At 53.0% G+C, this 19,553-nt stretch overlaps 1 protein-coding gene across 1 annotated transcript in view; it reads right to left on the minus strand.

Moving 5' to 3' along the window:
* Positions 1-13,788: 13,788 nt before the first annotated feature.
* Positions 13,789-19,553, minus strand: part of UBE2G2 (ubiquitin conjugating enzyme E2 G2) — a 25,205-nt gene continuing 19,440 nt past the window's right edge. Inside the window, exons 4-6 of the mRNA XM_006099920.3 lie at positions 17,636-17,754; positions 16,835-16,975; positions 13,789-14,453 (exon numbers count right to left, since the gene is read on the minus strand). Of these exons, the coding sequence (XP_006099982.1) occupies positions 14,341-14,453; positions 16,835-16,975; positions 17,636-17,754 (373 nt within the window). The 3' untranslated portion in view covers positions 13,789-14,340. The remainder of the gene's footprint in view (positions 14,454-16,834; positions 16,976-17,635; positions 17,755-19,553) is intronic.

Below are 19,553 nucleotides of genomic sequence, written 5' to 3' on the forward strand. Positions count from 1 at the left end.
GGGGGGGGGGGCTCGGTGCAGCGGGGGCAGCAGGGACAGGGAAGGGACAAGCAGGGGCTTCACTGTCTCGGCCGCCCTGTGCACGGCCCAGCGTGGGCTCCCTGGTCCTGGAGGGGCCTTAGCGGTGGTTCCTTCTCCGACTTCTCAACGTGAAGAGTTCACGTCCCAGGGCGGCAGGTGAGTGCTCGTGAGAACGGGGCCCAGGAACTCTGTGAGACCCAGTGAACGGGGCCCACTGACGACGACGTCGCTGAAGTTATCTGACAGACAGGACGTTAGGGTGCAGTCTGAAGGGGTGCTCTGGGTCGGATGAAGAGTGGGGGGATGGTCTTCGAGGGTGTCCAGGGCTCCAGCAACTCCTGCCCAGCCAGCCTGGCTGAGCAAACGCCCATTCCGGGCCCCACGGCTCCCATATACCAAGCAGAAGCCCTTACCCCCACTCCCTGAAGGCAGGAAAGCGATGCTGTGTTTGGACTCAGAGCCAAAGCGAAAGCAGGGCAGAACCTGTGGAGGATTTTCCCACTTGAGACACCTCCGCTCGGCTGTTAGCTGGTTCAAAGCTGCAAAGTTAAAGTCCGCAATGGGAGGGGAGTGACTGACTGACTGTCCTCTCTCCATCGGGTGTATTGTGTCGGCTGCTCTCAGAAAACACAGCGTCTTCATTCCCCACGGGGTCCTGGGGGTGCTGCCTACAGGGTGGGCACCACAGGAAGAGAGGTGCTGGCCAGGTAGGCAGGGATAAGACACGAGATGACAGGTGTATTTGCTTCCTGGAGCAGCCGGAAAAAACGAACACAAACTGAGGGGCTTAACAGAACAGAAATTCCTCCTCTCACAGTCTGGCAGCCAGTAGAGATCCAGGCATGGGCAAAGCCACGCTCCCTGCCCCCAGGCTCTGGGGAGGATCCCCCTGCCTCTTCCAGCTCCTGGTGCTGCCAGAATCCCTGGTGTTCCTGGCTTGTGGCGGCATCACCCCAACCTCTGCCTCTGTTGTCAGACGGCCCCGCCCTGTGTCTGTGTCTTCCCCTGCTCCAGCCTCACCTCCTCTGCAAGGACCTGCCAAGCCTTCCTGATAAGCTGGCGATACTGGGGAGCACGGCCCACCACTGTGGATTTGGAACTCCCTTGCCATACCCCTCCGCACCCGGGCAGCCCCAGGGCCCAGAGCCCAGGCTGGAGCAGGAACCTCCACTCGCTCACACTGGCTCTGAGCAGCAGAGGAGCTGGGACTTGGGCTTCCAGACCGCGCAATTCAGAGGCCTCACCAGGTGTCAAACCGCCAGACACAGCTCTGGCTCATTATGTTTCCACTTATGATCTGACCATGAATCAGCCGTGACTCTGAGCCACGTTTCCTCCAAGCTCTGCGCGGTCTGTGCCTGGACACCATTGCTTAGGAGGCTGGCTTCGTATTCCAATCTAGGGTGGTTTATAGAGCAGCCTAATTCCTCGCTCCACCGTGGCTGGGTGCAGTGGTGTGTGTCAACGGTGCATGAAATGCCAGGTGTGTGCTCACCAGCCAAGCGAGCCCCTGAAGCGCGGCAGGCCAGGGCCCTGAGTGCGGGAGTGCACAGAGCAAACAGAGGCGACGAATGCTGCTCCCTGGGGTCAACGGCCTGGGGTGGGGCCGTTCTTCCCTCTAGTGACGGACTGGGGACAGGGAGGGATGCACGATGCGGAGAAGGTACCCACACAACTCCCCAGAACACTGCAGGACCCGCTGCCCAGAGGCCAATGGCTGGGCTGCTCCCCGTCCACCCCCACCTGGGGAAGCTGCCACTCTCAGCCTTCCCTGTGCACGTGTCTGTATGTGATGTGTATGCATGTGTGCACGCATGCATGTATGTGCATGTGTGTGTGTGTGTGTGTGTGTGTGTGGCCATTTAACCAGTAAGGACAACCGCCCCGTGGAATCCGAGGCCGTGAGTCACCTCCTGCTGCAGGAACTGAGCGCTGGGGCAGGCCTGTGGCTTTGAACGGGAAGATAGGATCTGGCAGACAGTGAGTGATTGCATCTCCAGGTGGCTGAAGGGGAGGAAGCTGGATGCGTTCCGAATGTGACTCCCGTTCCGAAGGGGGAAGCACCGGGAGCGACGTCGTCAGTGCCATCGCTAATGAGCCGGCTCACAACTCGTCTCAACACGTGTCTGTGCCCATAAAAGAAGAAGGAAGGGCCCCCATGGAACTCGCACACTTCGCTGTCGGGGCTGCTCAGGGCCCGGGCCCTGCTCCAGTGTCTCTCTGGCCAGACAGGCGGGTCACTGTGTCATCATCCAGGGGAGCACAGTCCTTGGAAGACACTTCAATAGAAAGTGCCTTTTCCTGTCGAAGCCCCTGAGCCCTGGAGGTCCCCTGGGGGAGCCACAGTGGGCAGCAATGGTAATAACAACTATGACAGTGATAATAATGACAAGAATGGTCTGTTGATCACACACACCCTAAGTACCAGGCTCTTTTGAGGCGGATCCAGAACCAAACCCAAGTCTACCTGGTTCTCAAGCCAAGTTCTTAACGGGCTCTCAGGCCACTCCACAAGGCCCTGATGGGGACGCCATGGTCTGACCTCAGATGTATGGGCCTAGGGTGAGTTTTCACTGTTCCAGCCTCTCAGAGGTCAGCTCATAACCAGCAGGCGGCTGTTCGGGGAACACTTCAGACGCCTGCAGGTCACAAACAGGCACCCGCACGGCCCAGCTGGGGTCTCAGCCGTGTCCCGAGATGGGGTGGGCCTGTGGCTTGTTCAGCTGCAGAGCTGGACGTGGGCCTGACTTGATGGGAGGAAGAGTCGCAGGTGAGAGCAGACACTAGTGAATGAACTGGTCAGCTCTTGGCGGCTGCTGCCCTGCTTCTCTCTGCATCCTGAGCGGTGGCTCAGGGCCTCGGGTGCTAGTGCAGGACCTGCAAGCTGCTGTTGCCCCCAGGAACACTGCACATCATGAATCACCTGTAGACGGCGGGCTGGGCGGGCGTGCCCGACATGTGACTTCACGTGAATGTTCAGATTGCAGATATTTCTTTAAAGCCTCTTCAATAAAATTTAATTAAGTTTTAAAAAGAATTAACTTTTTAAGAGCCTAATTTTCATAACTTGGCTTTATATTTTATAATCATTATAACTCGTATTTTGCAAATTATTAATCAATTTACTTTGTATTTTAATATATACCTTTACCTCAGAAGCAAATAACTTTTTGAAAGCACTGAAAAAATACTTTCAGATTTTTATGTTTAACTTCAATGTGTGTCTATATTTTATTACACGTCCAGTGTAACGGACGTGTGTGGACACTTTGCTGTCGGTAGGAACACCAGCTCTTTATACATCTTTGTGCAGGAAGGGGACAAAAGCTTTTTTTATTTCGCAGCTTGTCAGCTGTGGGGTCTTGCTGTCTCCATGTGTGGATCTGGCAGTGGCCTCCCTTGCACACTCGCCCTGAGCCTCTGTGTGCACATGGAGGGAGAAGCGGCTCCGTGGGGCGCACCCCTGAGGACCACCTGGACAGTAGAAGGGCGGGGAGTCAGCCTCCCTGACCCGAGTTCTGGAGGCATCTTTGCAGCGTGAACCGGCCCATCCTGGCTAAGAGAAGCACGTTCCATCCTGGATCCCCACAGAGCAACAGGCATGTCTGTGACATCTGACGGCAGCTCGAGTAGCCACCCAGGCCAGACCCTGAGACCCTTGGGTCCTGTGCCAGAGGATGTCCTCCTGCAGTGCGAACTCCCCTCGGCCATCAGCTGGACAGAGGGCTGGCCAGCAGCCAGGCAAGCCTATGGGGTTCTGCTCTCTGCTGGCACGCAGGAGCGGCGGGCCAGAACCACAGCCTCAGCCACCGAGGCAGCCTGGGAATGATGGAGCCTGGTGACCAGCGTGGCCACCTAGGGTTTGACAAGAAGTCAGCAGGTGTGTGCAAGTATCCGTGCCCCCCTTACTGAGCTGCAGGCCTGAGCTCCTGGCGGCGGGCAGCTGTCTGTCCCCGGGTGACGCTCACCTGGAAGCAAGCATGTGCAGGCTGGCAGTCACGGATGACTCATGTGGCTCATTTCTTTATGACAATCAGGCTAAATTTAGGTTAATTACTTTTTAACCATTCTCCCGAGGGTGCATGAAGATACTTGACACGGTCCACAGGCTCCGTCGCTGCTATCTGATGGACCCAATGCCAGCCTGGTGGTGCGGGCCCTGCCCTGCGTGTGGGGAAACCGGGGTCACCAGCTGGAGAGAAGCTGAGGCGTCGCTGTCCAGCATGCAAACTGGCAGCCCGTGTGGGGTTTTGGACACTTAGGCATGAATGTGTGCAGTTTGCCTGCCCACCCAGCCCTGCAGCCCCCTTCCCTCCCCTGGACCCTCACCCAATAAGCCAGTACCCGGAGACGTGGGGACCTGGGGAGCCTCTAGCTGGGATCCCACCACAGACGCTTCTCCCTGGTCTCCTCATCAACCACACAACTGAACTTTCCAGAAAGTCACTCTGGAACCCAGAAATGTCAACCTGCCCAGCTGTGCTGCCAGCGCCTCCCAGCACATCTCCCGCCCCCAGCCCCAGCCCCACCAGTCTGGGCTTTAACGCCCCTGCCTTTCCGAGCTTCATTCCAGAACTGCAGCCGCTTCCTCAGCTGCAATAGCACCCTCACCTGGCTCATCCTGCACCCTCACCCGCCTCCTCCAGCACCCTCACCTGGTTCCTCCAGCACCTCACCTGGCTCCCCCAGCACCTCACCTGGCTCCCTTAGTGACTCCCCCAGGACCCTCCCCGGCCTCCCCCAACACCCTCACCTGGCTCCCCCAGTACCCTCACCTGGCTCCCCCAGCACCCTCACCTGGCTCCCCCAGGACCCTCACCTGCCTCCCCCAGCACCCTCACCTGGTTCCCCCAGGACCCTCACCTGGCTCCCCCAGGACCCTCACCTGGCTCCCCCAGCACCCTCACCTGGCTCCCCCAGGACCCTCACCTGCCTCCCCCAGCACCCTCACCTGCCTCCCCCAGCACCCTCACCTGCCTCCCCCAGTACCCTCATCTGGTTCCGTCCACTAGACTTCAGCCTCCCTAAGCCCTGCCTTGGCTGGAGCCCTCTGGGCAACTACTGGCTCAGCCATCACTCTGGCTCACAGTTGCCAGCAGAACTGTCTGGCTCCTCAGCTGACCATGGAAGTGAGGGGCTGCCCCCTCACAGAGGAGCTCCAAGGGGCACATGGCCAGCACAGCCACAGTCAGAGAGCGCTGGCCACACTGGCACACCCTCCAGGCTCTTCCCATGTCTCAATTCAGAATGCCTAGAAGCCGAGGGGACCCACTGCTGCCCTGTGACTAACCCTGTATACTCCATTCTCTCCCTCGAACACCAGGCCAGAAACCCTGCTCTGCTCCCGGGGGACTGTGCCCCACAGACAGCAGACTCCCTCTTGTCCAAATCCACACACCACCACCCCTGGCCCACAAGGCCAGGCACCCCGCACAGAGGCCTTGCAAGTCAGCTCTGGTCACGCTGCTTTGGGTGGACTGACAAGGCTGTGTGAGGCCTGAGCAGAGCACGGTTCTCAGAGGCTGGTCTACAGCCCAAAGGTAACGTGACATCTCCGTAAAGGTTGTCTGTGGAGGATGCAGCACGGGCATCAAACAAAACTGCATGTGTTTCCACGTCCCCTCCCCAAACAGGGCCCGTCCCCGCAGCAGGCTGACGGGTAAATAGTGGAATTCCTTAGCTCCACCTCACTACTTCCCAGGAGAGCCAGCAAACAGCCTGAAACCCCGTCAGATGCACCTGCACAGGGTGGGAACCAGCTTTACCAACGTTTTAATCTTTATCAAATTTTAAAGGCAGCACGTGTCGGCTGTAACAAGGGACCAATACAAAGCAAAGGAGGTGATCGCCTCCGTCCCACTGCAGCCATGATAGCAACTGGTCCTACCAGCTCTTTTGCCCTAAACCAACACACTAGACCAGCCGTGGGCAAACTACGGCCCGCGGGCCGGATCCGGCCCGTTTGAAATGAATAAAACTAAAAAAAAAAAAAAAAAAAGACTGTACCCTTTTATGTAATGATGTTTACTTTGAATTTATATTAGTTCACACAAACACTCCATCCATGCTTTTGTTCCAGCCCTCCGGTCCAGTTTAAGAACCCATTGTGGCCCTCGAGTCAAAAAGTTTGCCCACCCCTGCACTAGACAGAACACACAGGCCAGTCTCCAGGTAGCAGATGAGGGATGGTGCAAGACTGTGACCCCAGAGAGGGAGAGAGAGGCTGCAGGAGCCCTGGATCCCACCCTGGGCCTGGTCTCCCACGGGGCTCAGCGCTGGGCTCCAGGCAGAGCACGGCAGGTGGAGCTCAGAGGGGAATGTGCACCAGAGAAGCCGCATGGAAATGGGGCCCCAGATCCAGGGCCCCCAGTCCTTGGCTGCACCGACCAGCGTGAGCACATGGGAACTGCCAGAGGGGCTGCTCTGGGAACAGAGACTGAGAAGTCAACTGGTCCAGCCCCGCGCGTGGAGACAGCCCCTCGGCCCTCACTCAGCCCCCGGGAATCCAGCGGAGACACCAGGACAGCCATGCCTGAGACTCGAGGAAGGTCACGCCTTGTAGTGGGGACATTTTAAAGGTCCATGCTAGACACAAAGCCGTAAGAAGCCACGGGGACAGGGGCTGCCAGTGGAGTCCCACCCAGTTACAGGAGCTTGGAAAACACCTAGGACACGCCTCAGAGCCAACCCAACAAAGCATAAAACCAAACTCACACAAATCCAGGGCCAATTAGATAAAAACCAGCACTCTTCAGAGGAAGACAGGAACCCAGAGTGTCCACGACCTCCGCAGCCAAGTTCAGCAGAGCTGAGGAGGAGGAGCAGGGGGAGGAGACGACCAGTGGGAATCAGGAAGTCAATTAACAGCCCTGAGACGGCCAAAGGTGGGACTCGGGAAAGACTGAAAGCAGGTGTGGTAAACAGGCTCCAGGAACAAGGGAGGCAGAGGTTGATATGGAGAAAAGGAGTCTCCACAGACACACAGAAACTGTCATGCAAATCCTACTTCTCAGTTCTGGAATATCCAAAATGAATAATTCCCTGGATTATTAAAAATGAACCAACCTGAGGAAGGGAGAAAAAGGAGCTTGAAGAGAAATAAACACGGGATTGAGGGCCCGCAGGACAATTGTGAATGCCCATAAACATGTAAAATTAAAAAATTACTCAACGTACGTTAAAAAATGAACAATTCCCAAGGGAAAGGACAATTTAACAGGCGCCAACCACAAGACGCAGGGTCAGAATTACCAAACTTGAAGGTGGTTTTTACAAGCGCCCTCCACAAGGTGTGAACCACCTGAACTGAGTGGAAGCAGGAGTTCTCAGCAGAGAAATGGAAAGCATTAGAAAAACCTAACTTCAGAACTAAAAAAAATATAGCATCTGAAGTAAAATAGAATATGAATTGTGTGTAGTATTAATTTGTATTAATTTTTTAGTGGCCCACTCTAGGGATAATAAGACACAGCCCTAAGTTCCACATTCTACGTACAATTCCATTTCTCTGCTGAGCACTCCTGTTTCCACTAAACAACATACAAATAATCCAAAAAGGAGGCAGGAAAATTGATACAAAGTAACAAAAACCAGAGGGACAGAGAGGCAAACAGTAAAACTGCTGACCCAAATCCAACGATCTCAGAAAGAAACGCATTTTAAAAACAATGCTGCAGATGGGTTCAATGTTAAAAAAACGTTTTCCCCCAGAGAGACCAGCAGGCCCAGGTGGCTTAACAGGTAAGTTCTACCAGACTTTCAAGGAATAGGGAATCCTATAAGGGAAAAAAACAAAACAAAACAAAACACTCTCCAAGTCCTTCTCTGAGGCCTGTAAAACTGATGCCCAAACCAAACAGACACAAGAGAGGGAAAGTCAGGTCCCCAGGCACTCCTGAATTCGAACACAAAACCCTCAACAGACACCAGCAAGTCAAACTGAACGAAGTAACTTACCACAATCAAACTGGATTACCGAGAAACATAAGAAGGATTTAAATACAGAAAATCCAGAAATGTAACTCACTGTGACAGATGAACAGAGAGAGGGCGTCAAGGATGCAGGCGGGTGGGGCAGGCAGCACAGGTGCTCACAGGGAGCCACGTCTCAGCAGTGCCCTGAAAAATGCCTGGGAAGACCCCGTGGGCGGAGCAGAGGCCCAGGCCCTGGTGCTCTCAGAGGGCGGAGGGAGACAGGGAGGCTTACACTTTAAAAAAGGCAGAGGGGCCCTGGCCGGGTGGGCCAGTTGCGAGTTCGCTTCCCGGTCAGAGCACATACCTAGGTGGAGACATGCATGGAAGGTGACCCATTAATGTTTCTCACACTGATGTTTCTCTCTCTCCCTTCCTCTCTAAAAAAAATCAACTCGGGTGAGGATTTTAAAAGAAGAGGCAGAGCCATTAATCCCTCCCCCACGCCCACCCCAAGGCCCAGGGAAATAACGCTGTGGGCCCACAGGGACCTGCTGAGGGCACGTGTATGCCCTGACACCTCCCCCCACACCACATTGGTGTCAGTGGTCGAGTTCTTGCCACACTCGAATCCACTTAGAGCCTGCAGGAGGAGAGGAACCTATTCAAACAGTGGGCCGGCCACCAGGCTGTGCTGGTCTGGGGTCCCTGGTGCAGCACCTATTCCAGCCCAGTCTCTACCATCCACATATGGCAACAGAACTGGGGGGCTCGAGTGGACCAGGTCCAGGGAACCACAGCAGTCAGGGCTGATGGGACAGGACATCCCCAAAAGCAGCCCAGACAGATGATGGGTTGAGGAAGAGGAAGGGGAGAGTCTACAGAACAAAGACATGTGCATTTTCCGGAGGTTGTTCACACACCCCATGGGTCCTGGGGCACATTCATGGGCCTGTCCTCTCCCTTGACTGCCCATGGCCCCAGCCCAGGAAGGCTGCCCTGAAGCCTCACTGCAGACCCACGTGCTGTGTGCTCAGAGCCCTTTCCCTTCCCTGCACCCGCTCACCCCTCCGCCTGCTTCAGGCCCTGCATTCCTGGGGTCCAGAATATTTTTGTGGGTGGAAAGAGAATGGGCATGGAATTCGCCCCCACACTCCCCATCGCTGGGCTCTAGTTGGCAGGGGTTGGTTCCACCCCTGCAGCCCTCACCTGTCAGGGCCCCTCTCCTCAGCTACAGCTCAGCAGGTCTGGACAGCCTTCCACCCTGTCCCTGCAGCCCAGGCCCATGTAAGCCTGCCCTGGTCCCCCAAAACCTGCCCACACCTCTGTCCACAAACCCTCCAAGTACCCCGTTGAGCATCCATCTGTCCCTGCCAGGACCTGCCAGCCCGGTGGGGTCCCAGGCAGTGCCCAGGGATTGGCAGCAGTGAGCTGTGAAAGCCAAGCCCCATCTCGCCCGCACGGGCAGACCTCAGGTGCCCGCAGCCTCCTGGGACTTCACTGTTGGGAAAATAAAGATGGAGGCGGCAATCGGGTACCCAGCCGCAAAGCCACTGGGGCTTCTTGCCCTGAGGAGTGATATGTATGTATACACATGTGCACACGGGTGAGTGCATGTGCACACATGTGTGTGTGCACAGGTCTTCAGGAAGGTAGGGCCATGCTGGGTGAGGTGGCGCCCAGAGGTCTGGTGGGTGGGACCTTGCTGCCGCCCCATCCCCGCTTAGCTGCTCCCGTGGGCGGGAACTGGTCCAAGAGGGAGAAACCCGTGAGAACCCCCAGCCTGCTCTGCCCTGAAGCTGCAACTGTTTCATGTGGTTCCAACTCATTTAGTGTATTATCCAGGATTTCAAAGAGCCATTAGCAAGACAATCCCTCAGTCCCTGGTTTCCACCTGAATCTGGGCCAACGTCAGGTCCTCTGCCAGACAGGTAAACCCGCACACACATGTACATGCGCACACGTGCACGCACACACACATACACAACTTGAAAGGAACTTGTCGCCGTTACCCTGGAGCAAACAGGAGTCAGGAGGACTGAGGCAGGACGTGAGGTCAGTGCCATCAACATAGTCACACACACAGCTGGCCGTGCATCCACTGGGGCCCAAGGGGCAAGCACCGAGCACCCGCCACCTGCACTCTGCGAGATCCGCACTCTGGTCTTGATTCCTCTCGGCCCACCCTACCCTGCGCCAGTGGCTGATACCTGACAGGGTTAGTGTTGCCAAGAGCCAGCGGCAGAAGCTGAGGAGGTGGAGAGGCTGGAAGCAGTGAGACCAGTCCCTGGGTTCAGATGGACCTGGGCCCCAGCTGCACAGCCAGGGGCTTCGGGCAGCCACAGAGAGACCCACCTCCCATGGAGGGCGGAGGGGCTTTGTCCCAGAGACTGAGGGCAAAACAAACCCTGGCCTGCTGATGAGCCGGCTTATAGACAAGCGCTTGGAGGCAGAAGCCCATGTCCCTCACCCCCGGGACCAGAGCCTTGGTTCTTGCCCGTGAGGCCATCAGGGACTTCTGGCTCCAGAGCACGGCCCCTTGACCAGACATCTGAGCCACTCTACAACAGTGAGCTGCTCTCTGGCCAGGCAGGTCCAGGCACCCCGCACAGCTGAATGACCTCCAGCCCCACGCTGCGGCAGGCGCATCTACAGCCATGCCCAGCTTTCCTGGACGAAACCTGTAAACACTTGCAGGTGTCTGTGCACCGGAGCAGCCTGGGGACTCTGGTCACCTATGGGACACTGTGGCACACCCCGTAGGGCAGGTGCCAGGTGGAGAGGAAGTCTCGGCAAATGCCCAAGCCACACCTAAAACCGAGGTTCCTAGGGCTTGGGGTGACAGGTGTTGGTGGCCAAGGCAGATGGCCTTGAGGGGAGGGTGGAGGACAGAGCAGCAGCCTCCATGTGACTGGGCTGGTGCCAGCATCTACCAGAGCTGGGTTTCAGTCAAGTGGGGTGGCAGTGGACACCAGGTGGTTCACACTGACGCAAGGTCTGATGACCCATGGGGCCCGGGTGGCAGGGGATCTTAAAGATGCTGCTGGGCCGGGGTTCTGGTTTGGTGGTGGGACGGGTCTCTGAGGGAGTGAACAATTTTGTCCCCTGTAAAAGCCCAGTCCCGGGGGAGGGAGCATGACCTGAACAGATTTGGGGGCTGTAATACTGGGCCTCTGGCCACACAGCTCAGCCTAGGAACACCATTCCCTGCATGGAAGGGGATGTGTGGTGTAGGGTCCACGAGGGTGCCTCCCCTGCAATCAGACCTCCTGGGACTTGCCGAAGGGGCCTGAGCACCAGCAAATTCAGCCAGCATGGCCTCTCCCACCCACCCAACACGGGCCCTTGGCTGGCACCTGAGAATGTGGATTGCAGGGGAGTTCCCAGCATGTGTGACTAGGGTGCCTCACTGGGCCTAAACCGTCTGTGCTGACGATGGCTGTGCCAACACCTGCTCTCCTTCTGGGAGTCTGGAATTTGAGGAAGTGCCAGGCAGAGGTGCCATGTGACCAGCCCCCAATAAAAACCCTGGTCCCCGATCTCTGACAAGGTCCCTGGTAGACATCTCACAGGTGCTGTCACACTCCTTGCTGTGTGCATCCTGCATGAAACACCAGGACGGGCTCTTATCACTCACCTGGTGCCCCCGAATCCTCCCACACGTCTTCCCTGTGCTGATCGTGCCTTATATGCTTTCACTGTCCTGTATCATCACGGCTGTGAGTCCAGCAAGTCACCAAACCTGGGCTGGTCTTGGGCACCCCAATTCGAAATCACACCAGAGATCTGACATTAAAGAAATGAAAGCCCCTCAACAGAAGGCAGAGTGAGCACTGCTGGAGGAGGGGGATCTGAGACCTGAGCCTGGAGCACCTCAGAAGGTGGCCCAGGGCCCAGGGCGGGAAAGGAGGGCCAGGCCTGGGGACGAAAAAGAAAGGCCGACCGTGACAGTCACCAAACAGTACTGAGGTCAGCAAAGCTGGGACCTGGGCCCCTTTACTAATTTACACACTAAGCAAGGAGCTTCAGAGGCAAGTCCCACAGGGACTGTGACTTCACGGTCCGATGAGAATCTGAGTGTGCTCTTAGCTTTCTGCTGCTTCCTACTCACACGCCTGTTCTTTGCGGCCCGTGCCAATCAGAGGCTGGTTAACAGACAACTCCTCTGGACAAGTTCACAGTCTGATGCTGCCACAGACCCAGCTAAGAAACCCGAGAACTCCAGAAGGAAAGACACGAAGAAGGGACCAAAGGGACTAAGAGAATGAACCCCTCCAAGGCTCACACAAGTCCAGAATAAAGTGACCTCTGAACAGTCCTGACATGGAGTCTTGGTGCCCATGCACACTGTCCATGGGAGGGCAGCTCTACTGAGAGGCCTCTGGCATATTCCACAGCAGGCACTTGGTCGTGGGTCTCCGTATCATTATATAAAAACTAGAGGCCCGGTGCATGAAATTTGTGCAGGGGGTGGGGGGGTGGGGACACGGTGGCGGTTCCCTCAGCCTGGCCTGCACCCTCTCCAATCTGGGACCCCTCTGGGGATGTCAGACTGGGATCGGGCCTAAACCAGCAGTCAGACATCCCTCTCGCAATCCGGGACTGCTGGATCCTAACCGCTCACCTGCCTGCCTGCCTGATGCCCCTAACTGTTCCCCTGCCAGCCTGGTCGCCCCTAACCGCCTCTGCCTTGGCCCCCACCACTGTGGCTTTGTCCGGAAGGACGTTCGGAAGGCTGTATAGAAAATGTCCGATCTAATTAGCCTTTTACTAGTAGAGATGCAACAAATAAAAACACACTGCAGAATGGGGAAAATATATAACTTTATTTTTAACCAGGGGATTCTCTTTCCATTTAATAAATACAAATTAATAAAAATACTTTGTTTTGCAAAGAGACCATCTCTCTTCTTTCTCCAGATTTCTTGGAAGCCCCCGTGGCCACCTGCTAATGTGGCTGCAATGTCCACGCTCCAGCCGTGTCCACAGATCACATCCCCACACACTTTCCCTCTCTGTGGAGAAGGCTCGGCCTCCTGCAAATGGGCCTACAAATACTGTTTAGGTGCAACACCTCTTTCCCTCCCTTCCAAATACAAGTCCTCGTACTAAATTCCAAACCTTAAAAGGTGCCCTTCTGAGGAGAGAATCTGGTTTCCAAAGAAGCCCAATATGGAGCCCCTTTAGCCAGTATTTGTTAACCCAAGAGATTATGTGTGAGGTGGCCGACACCACACCTGCCCACCAGACACATCATGAAAGGGGAGGAAGGGACAAAGGAAAGTAAGATCTATTCTATGTCTTGAAGGCCGTCCCTTATTTTAAAAATAGAAATACCTATTTAAATGTAACCTGTTTGAAACAGGCTGAATGTGTGATTCTGCAAGCAACAGATCTGTTATTGCTCATAATGGCCCCCGGCATCGTGCTGCTGAGCCGCCCATACTGGAGAAGACTGACTGTAATCCACACGTAAGTGATTTATGTCCACTGGGGCCCGGGACCCCGCGTGCCACACTTCCACAAGAGAGCGCAGGTCAAGTTTGGAGATAAGGCACGCCTCTGCTCTGCGCTAACAAAAGATCCCTTCCAAGTTGCAAAGAATAATTTTGTCCCAATAAGTCAAAGTTCCTGCTGCAACCACAATGTGCAAAAGCCTAGAACTCCCTGGTTTTGAGACTGGAAAAGATAAACTCCTATAGATCCAGAAGAAACTGTGACTAGAACTTTCAGCCTCATATTTTCCTGTATTAGTAACTGAGACATGACTGTCATCTTTGATAAATGTGATCAGGAAAGATCATTGGTCTGTGTGGTAGCAGTGAGCTTCTCCATGTGCCCCAATGTTCAGTCATCCACATTTTAAAAAGTATTTATTTCCCGAAAGTATTACTAAGTGTGATAGTTTGAATTCACAACAAATGAAGAAGATGTAACTAGATAACAAAAACACCTGCTTGTAAAATACAACACACTGAAACAGCTGCGCACTGCTCGTGGGGCACACAGGAGCCAGAGGGACCACAGACGCCCAGCCCTGCCCTTTGCCTTGGCTCCAGTCCTGAGGAGGCCAGCACAGACCCCCTCGGCACTCAGGAGGGAGGGGAAGCTACTAGGGTTCGCAGGCGCTTCAGCTAGGAGAGGTAGTGGTGACAGCTTTGACAATCTACCTGAACCACCTTGCTGGAACACTCTAAAGCTGCATCCAACTGTCATTATCCTACGTGAATTGTAATTTCAGAAGAGAAGCCCGTTTGGGGTGGGAGGGGTGGAAAAGAAGACCAGAGCTGCAGTTCTACAAGCTTTCCTTTTTTGGTACCAGCACAGAGTGTCACTGTCGCTCAGTGTCCTGGAGGAGAAACACTGGAGACTGCCTGGTGGTGCGTGTGCACACACACGGGCAAGGCCTTAGAGCCCCAGAGACTTCTGCACGATCTGCTTGGCGATCTTGTAAAACTGCTCTCGGTCATCCCGCCACATTTTGGAAGCATCCACGTTAGCTCCACTTTCGTCGTTGGGCTCTGGAAGAGAAGGCAGACGTTGTCCACATGAAAGGGGCTCCTAAAGTAAGGTCTGAATTGACAAAATCTTCATTCCACCCCCAAGATGTGTCCCCAAAATAAATAAGAGATGCTGACGACTGAAATGCTGGGGGAGGAAGCCTGTTGTTTAAGAAACAAACAACAGCCCCTCGCCTGAGAAGAGGCGTGAGGTCAGTGGAGAGACACATCTCAAGGCAAGATCCACTCTCATGACTCCTACCTTCTGAGCGTCTAAATGTGCCCACAGAAGTCATCTACCTCGCTTAGCACATAGGACAACTGGCACATGACCTGCAGAGCGCCCAGAGAGCGAGTCACAGACCACCCACCCGCCAGCTTATTCCTCCAGGGCTTGCTCTGTGCAGACACTTCTCTCAGAGCCCTTCTCAGTGCAGCTCCCCCTAGCAACTACCAGAGCACACGGCCAGGCAGATGTGGCCCCACATGGTCTTTCAGCCCATGTGGACATCTGGCCCCAGACTAGTCCATGAGCTGGCCACACAGGGCCAGCAGTGGCTCCAGAATAGAATCAGCAGGTATACAGAGAGGTAGCCGGGGCCGGTGGGAAGTGGACAGGGGAACCAGCAGTGATAGAGGTACAGGCAGTCACCACCATGTAGAAACCGAGAAGCAACCAGATCAGAATAGAGAAGGCTGCCTAGAGGCCAGCAGGACAATGAGTACAGTCCTGAGCTCAGCATGGACTCTAGGCCTCTAGCCCTCCTTCCCTAAGCTCCCACAGCGTCTGTAATCTTCCAACCAATAGCACTGTTTCCCTCCCTTCTTCCATTATTCAACAAACACTTCCTCACCAGCTCCTGTGTGGGAGGCCTCATTCTGGACACTGGCTATGCAGGGGACCCAATGACCTGGGTCCTCTGAGAGACACCCTCTCATGGACCCACAGATGCCTCATGTCAAACTAAGTGCTACAAAGGGGAGAATAGGACAGCAGGAGGCAGGACGACTGGGGGTACGCAGGCTTCTCAGAGAATGTGGTACTTAGGGGACCCTTGTTTGAGCCAGACTGCAGGGAACAGCCAAGCATGGACAGAGCCAGCCCCCAATCCCTGCCCACAGCCTCTGCCCAAGGAAATTCCAGTGCCCCGATGGCTTGCAGAGGCCCAAGGACCACAGTCTCCTAGAGCAGCACCGGGACAGACAACACAACTGAACCGGAGACCGCCTGGCAGACGAAGCGCGGTGACGGTGCTGGGAAAGCAGCTCGGAGCAGGGGACTGCTATTCCAAGAGGAGTGTGTAAAGACTACACTAAAACCTTTCAAAAAAGGAGAATAATTTAGAGCAAAAATGTTTATAATAGAACTTATAGCTGACATCTGAAGATAGCCAAGTCAATGCCTCTCTCTCGTCTTCAGACACCTTTTGTCTGATTCTGTTTGCTCATGTGAGAATGGAGAGAGTCTCCAGCTTAAAACACGCATGCTGGTGTGGCTCAGTTGGTTGGGCATCATCCCATGCACCCAGAGGTCACTGGTTCGATTCCTGGTCAGGGCACATGCCCAGGCTGCAGGCTGGATCCCTGGTGAGGAGCGTGCAGGAGGCAGCTGATTGATGCTGCACTCTCACATAGATATTTCTCTTTCCCTCTTCTTCTTTCATCTCTTCTCTAAAAATCAATAAACTATTCTTTAAAACAACAACAACAAACAAAAAAACAAAACACATACACTGAAATTCTTGACTTCAGGTTCCCGGACTTCACTGAATCCTAAGCAGTCAGCTAAGGACCTCCAACGGCCCAAACCTAGTGGCCGCTCAGTTTGGCCTCCAGCTGGGACCTCCTACAGCACCGTCAACTTTCTCCTCCTGACATGCCTCCATTTCCTAATTTTCCAGACCACTTCCCCGACTCCTGTGAGGACCTTTCCCTTCTATGTGCCCTTTTCTCCATTATCCCCTTTGTCCTACCCGTCACCAACTGTCTTATCCACAGATGATCCCATATCCTCACTTCCACGACCCACCCTCAGATGAATGGCTTCCGATTTCCCTCCCTTCTTCCATTATTCAACAAACACTTCCTCACCAGCTCCTGTGTGGGAGGCCTCATACCCCAAACTGTTCCCTTCCAAAATTATGCTCCCTCTGGATTCCTGTCCCCAAAGACAGCACCCCATTGCCCAGGCACTCAGATCAGAAACACAGAAGGGATTATGCTTGGAACAGTGTATACAAATAACATGAAATGAAAAGGCAGAAAAGTATATATATAAACTCATTAAAAACAATAAAGCTGGATTATGAAGTCGAGGATGAAATGCGGGAGGAGGCACAGCCACTGAGCTATCTGGCTTCCTCTACTAGCAGCGAGCCCACAGTGGCCAAGGCTTTCCTCACCTGCCAGCATGCTCACCACCGACAGGAGGATCTTCTCTACGCTCTGCACGGGGCTCCACCTCTCGGCACTGCTCTCGTAGCCCATGGGGTCGTCGCCCGGAGCATGGAGGATGGAAATGCAGACTCTCCCATCAGGATAGACTGCAGGGGCCGGAACACACCAGGTGAGCGATAACGGGCCAGCGACCCAGCCACCGAGGCAGGGAGCAGGAGGTGCAGACACCGAGAACGGCTGTCTGTACAGCTGGAACACAACCTGAGGCCCCAAGTGTCAAGCTCCCATCCACAACGTTCCCATCCACATGGTCCTGGTGGGCCTATACGGACCCCTCAGGTCACTGCCCACCCCCTGATGGGGCTCTAGGCTGGTCTGTCCAGTTCTAGTAATTATGGGACAATTCCATTGTCATATGGTTGTTTTTTAAAAATATTATATCCAAAAGGAGTAAATGAAAAGTTATCTGGCAATCAAATATTTCACCAAAATATAATCAGGATTGTCCACAATAATTCTACTATTAAATCCCTGAGAAATGTTCACATGGCTAGGACAAAGACAACTGAAATTACTTAAATATTTTTTAAAAGGCACTGGATTTCTCTTGGTAATTTACCCTTTTATCTACGTTAAACTGTCCTTCTAAACTGAAACCACGATGTCAATACCACCATGATTAATTTGCTGAAGTTCAGAACATAAAAAATGTTTTCAGTGGTCTATGTCACTCACTGACACTACCTTTCATGGAGTCACTCTGGGCCCCTCCTGGAATCACTAAAACAACTTCCAAAAGTACTCACTGTTGGGATGAAACATCTCACAGGTAAATCTCATCTTTGGGGGACTTAATGGGTAATCAAGCGGGAAACTCAGGATGGCAGGAAAAACACCAAACTCAAAGCAAGTGTCTTCTGGGCCCCTGAAAGACATAAAATACACAGAACTTGAAGGTAATTTTTTCAATGTCTACCACGCTTTAGAAATGAGTTCAAGACATTTTTGCTTAATTACACATGAAAAGATTATCTAAATACTAATGATGAATTGGTTCTTTTTCTGAATGGAAAATCCTGTCTCATTGTTGCGTTCCAACCTGGTTTAAATCTTAGGTACGAGCACAAAGACGAAGTTACAGGTAGTTTTTACACTAATAGAGGTAACAGTGGGGCCACAGAACCTCTATCATCACAGGATTAGAGAAAACAACTAAGGCCAGCACTGCGAGACCCGGAGGACACTTTGCTTTTCTGTATATGTGATACAATTACATTTTAGGAGGAAGATATAAATTATGGCACATGTTAGAGCAAGATTCTATTGTAGTAAATAAATGAGGGGTTGAGAGTTGTTTTCTAAAGGCTATTTTTAATTTTTAAATGAGCCTCAGAAGTAGTTTTTCTAACCTTCCAGAAACAGGTAAAGAGCATACGTGTGGTCCCTGCCAGGTTCGTACAGAAGGCCAGGTATGCACATGTGCAGCAGTGTTGCAAGCAAGCCCTGACCTGCAGGCCTAAGCTCGGGGCCACACCCTGCACTTACACGGTCACCTAAGCACTCAGTGTCACCAGGCACGTGCATGCCTGTCTGCCTGGGTTTACCAACTCATGTGGAAAGTAGCAGGAACAGACTAAACCACTTCAGAAGTCTTATCACTTTAAAACTCTACGCATATAAATGAACACTCCCTTGATCAATATACAATACCATGGCCGGCAGGAGAGGAGAAGTGAGAGCCACCAGCTTGAAACTTAAAAGAGATGAACTCCTCCACCCCATACAAATGTCATTTATAAAATTTGCATTAGAGTAGCGTTAACAGATTTCAGACCATTTTCCTATGTACATTTTTATAGAAAACAGAATTGCTAAACAACTAAACACTACAATAGCAGCAACCACTTTGGGTATGACCCATTAACTCAATAAGAAAAGAAATTCCACTCTATTCCTGTGAACCGAGAGGTCTCTTTAGCAACACCTGTCTTTCTCTAAGCCAGCGGTTCTCAACCTATGGGTCGCGACCCCTGAAAATACATCCTGCATATCAGATATTTACATTACGATTCATAACAGTAGCAAAATTATAGTTATGAAGTAGCAACGAAAATAATTTTATGGTTGAGGGTCACCACAACATGAGGAACTGTATTAAAGGGTCGCGGCATTAGGAAGGTTGAGAACCACTGCAAGCAATGACCCCAGAATGTTAATTCTACAGCGTAGTGAGTGCCATCACAAGGACAAAAGCCTTGGCCACTGCAGAAGCAGTTCAACACAGGAGACCTGCTGCCTCTCAAAATAAATAAATACAAGATATAGCACAGGAAAAAAATTAAAATATTCTAAAACGATCTATATACATTTAAAAATTGTCTTTTAAAAGTATAAATTTATTTTAAATCTTGATAAAATTATTTTTATTCAGTGAAATTTTAAAAATGTATGTAGATTTGCAAATATTAGAAACAACACTTATCTCTACAATTAAAGGAAATAGTCAAAAAATTCAAAAAGAACAGAACTTTAGCCCTGGCGGGTGTGGCTCAGTTGAGTGAGCATTGTCCTGGTCGACAGTTCAATTCCAGGTTGGGGCACATGCCTGGGTTGAGGGTTCAGTCCCAGGTCAGGGTGTGAGCGGGAGGATTGGTGTTTCTCTCTCACACAGATGTTCTCTTCTCCCCGCTCTCCCTTCCTTTCTCTAAATCATTTAAAACATAT

The sequence above is a fragment of the Myotis lucifugus genome, unplaced genomic scaffold (assembly GCF_000147115.1).
Source record: "Myotis lucifugus unplaced genomic scaffold, Myoluc2.0 scaffold_291, whole genome shotgun sequence".
NCBI lineage: Eukaryota > Metazoa > Chordata > Mammalia > Chiroptera > Vespertilionidae > Myotis > Myotis lucifugus.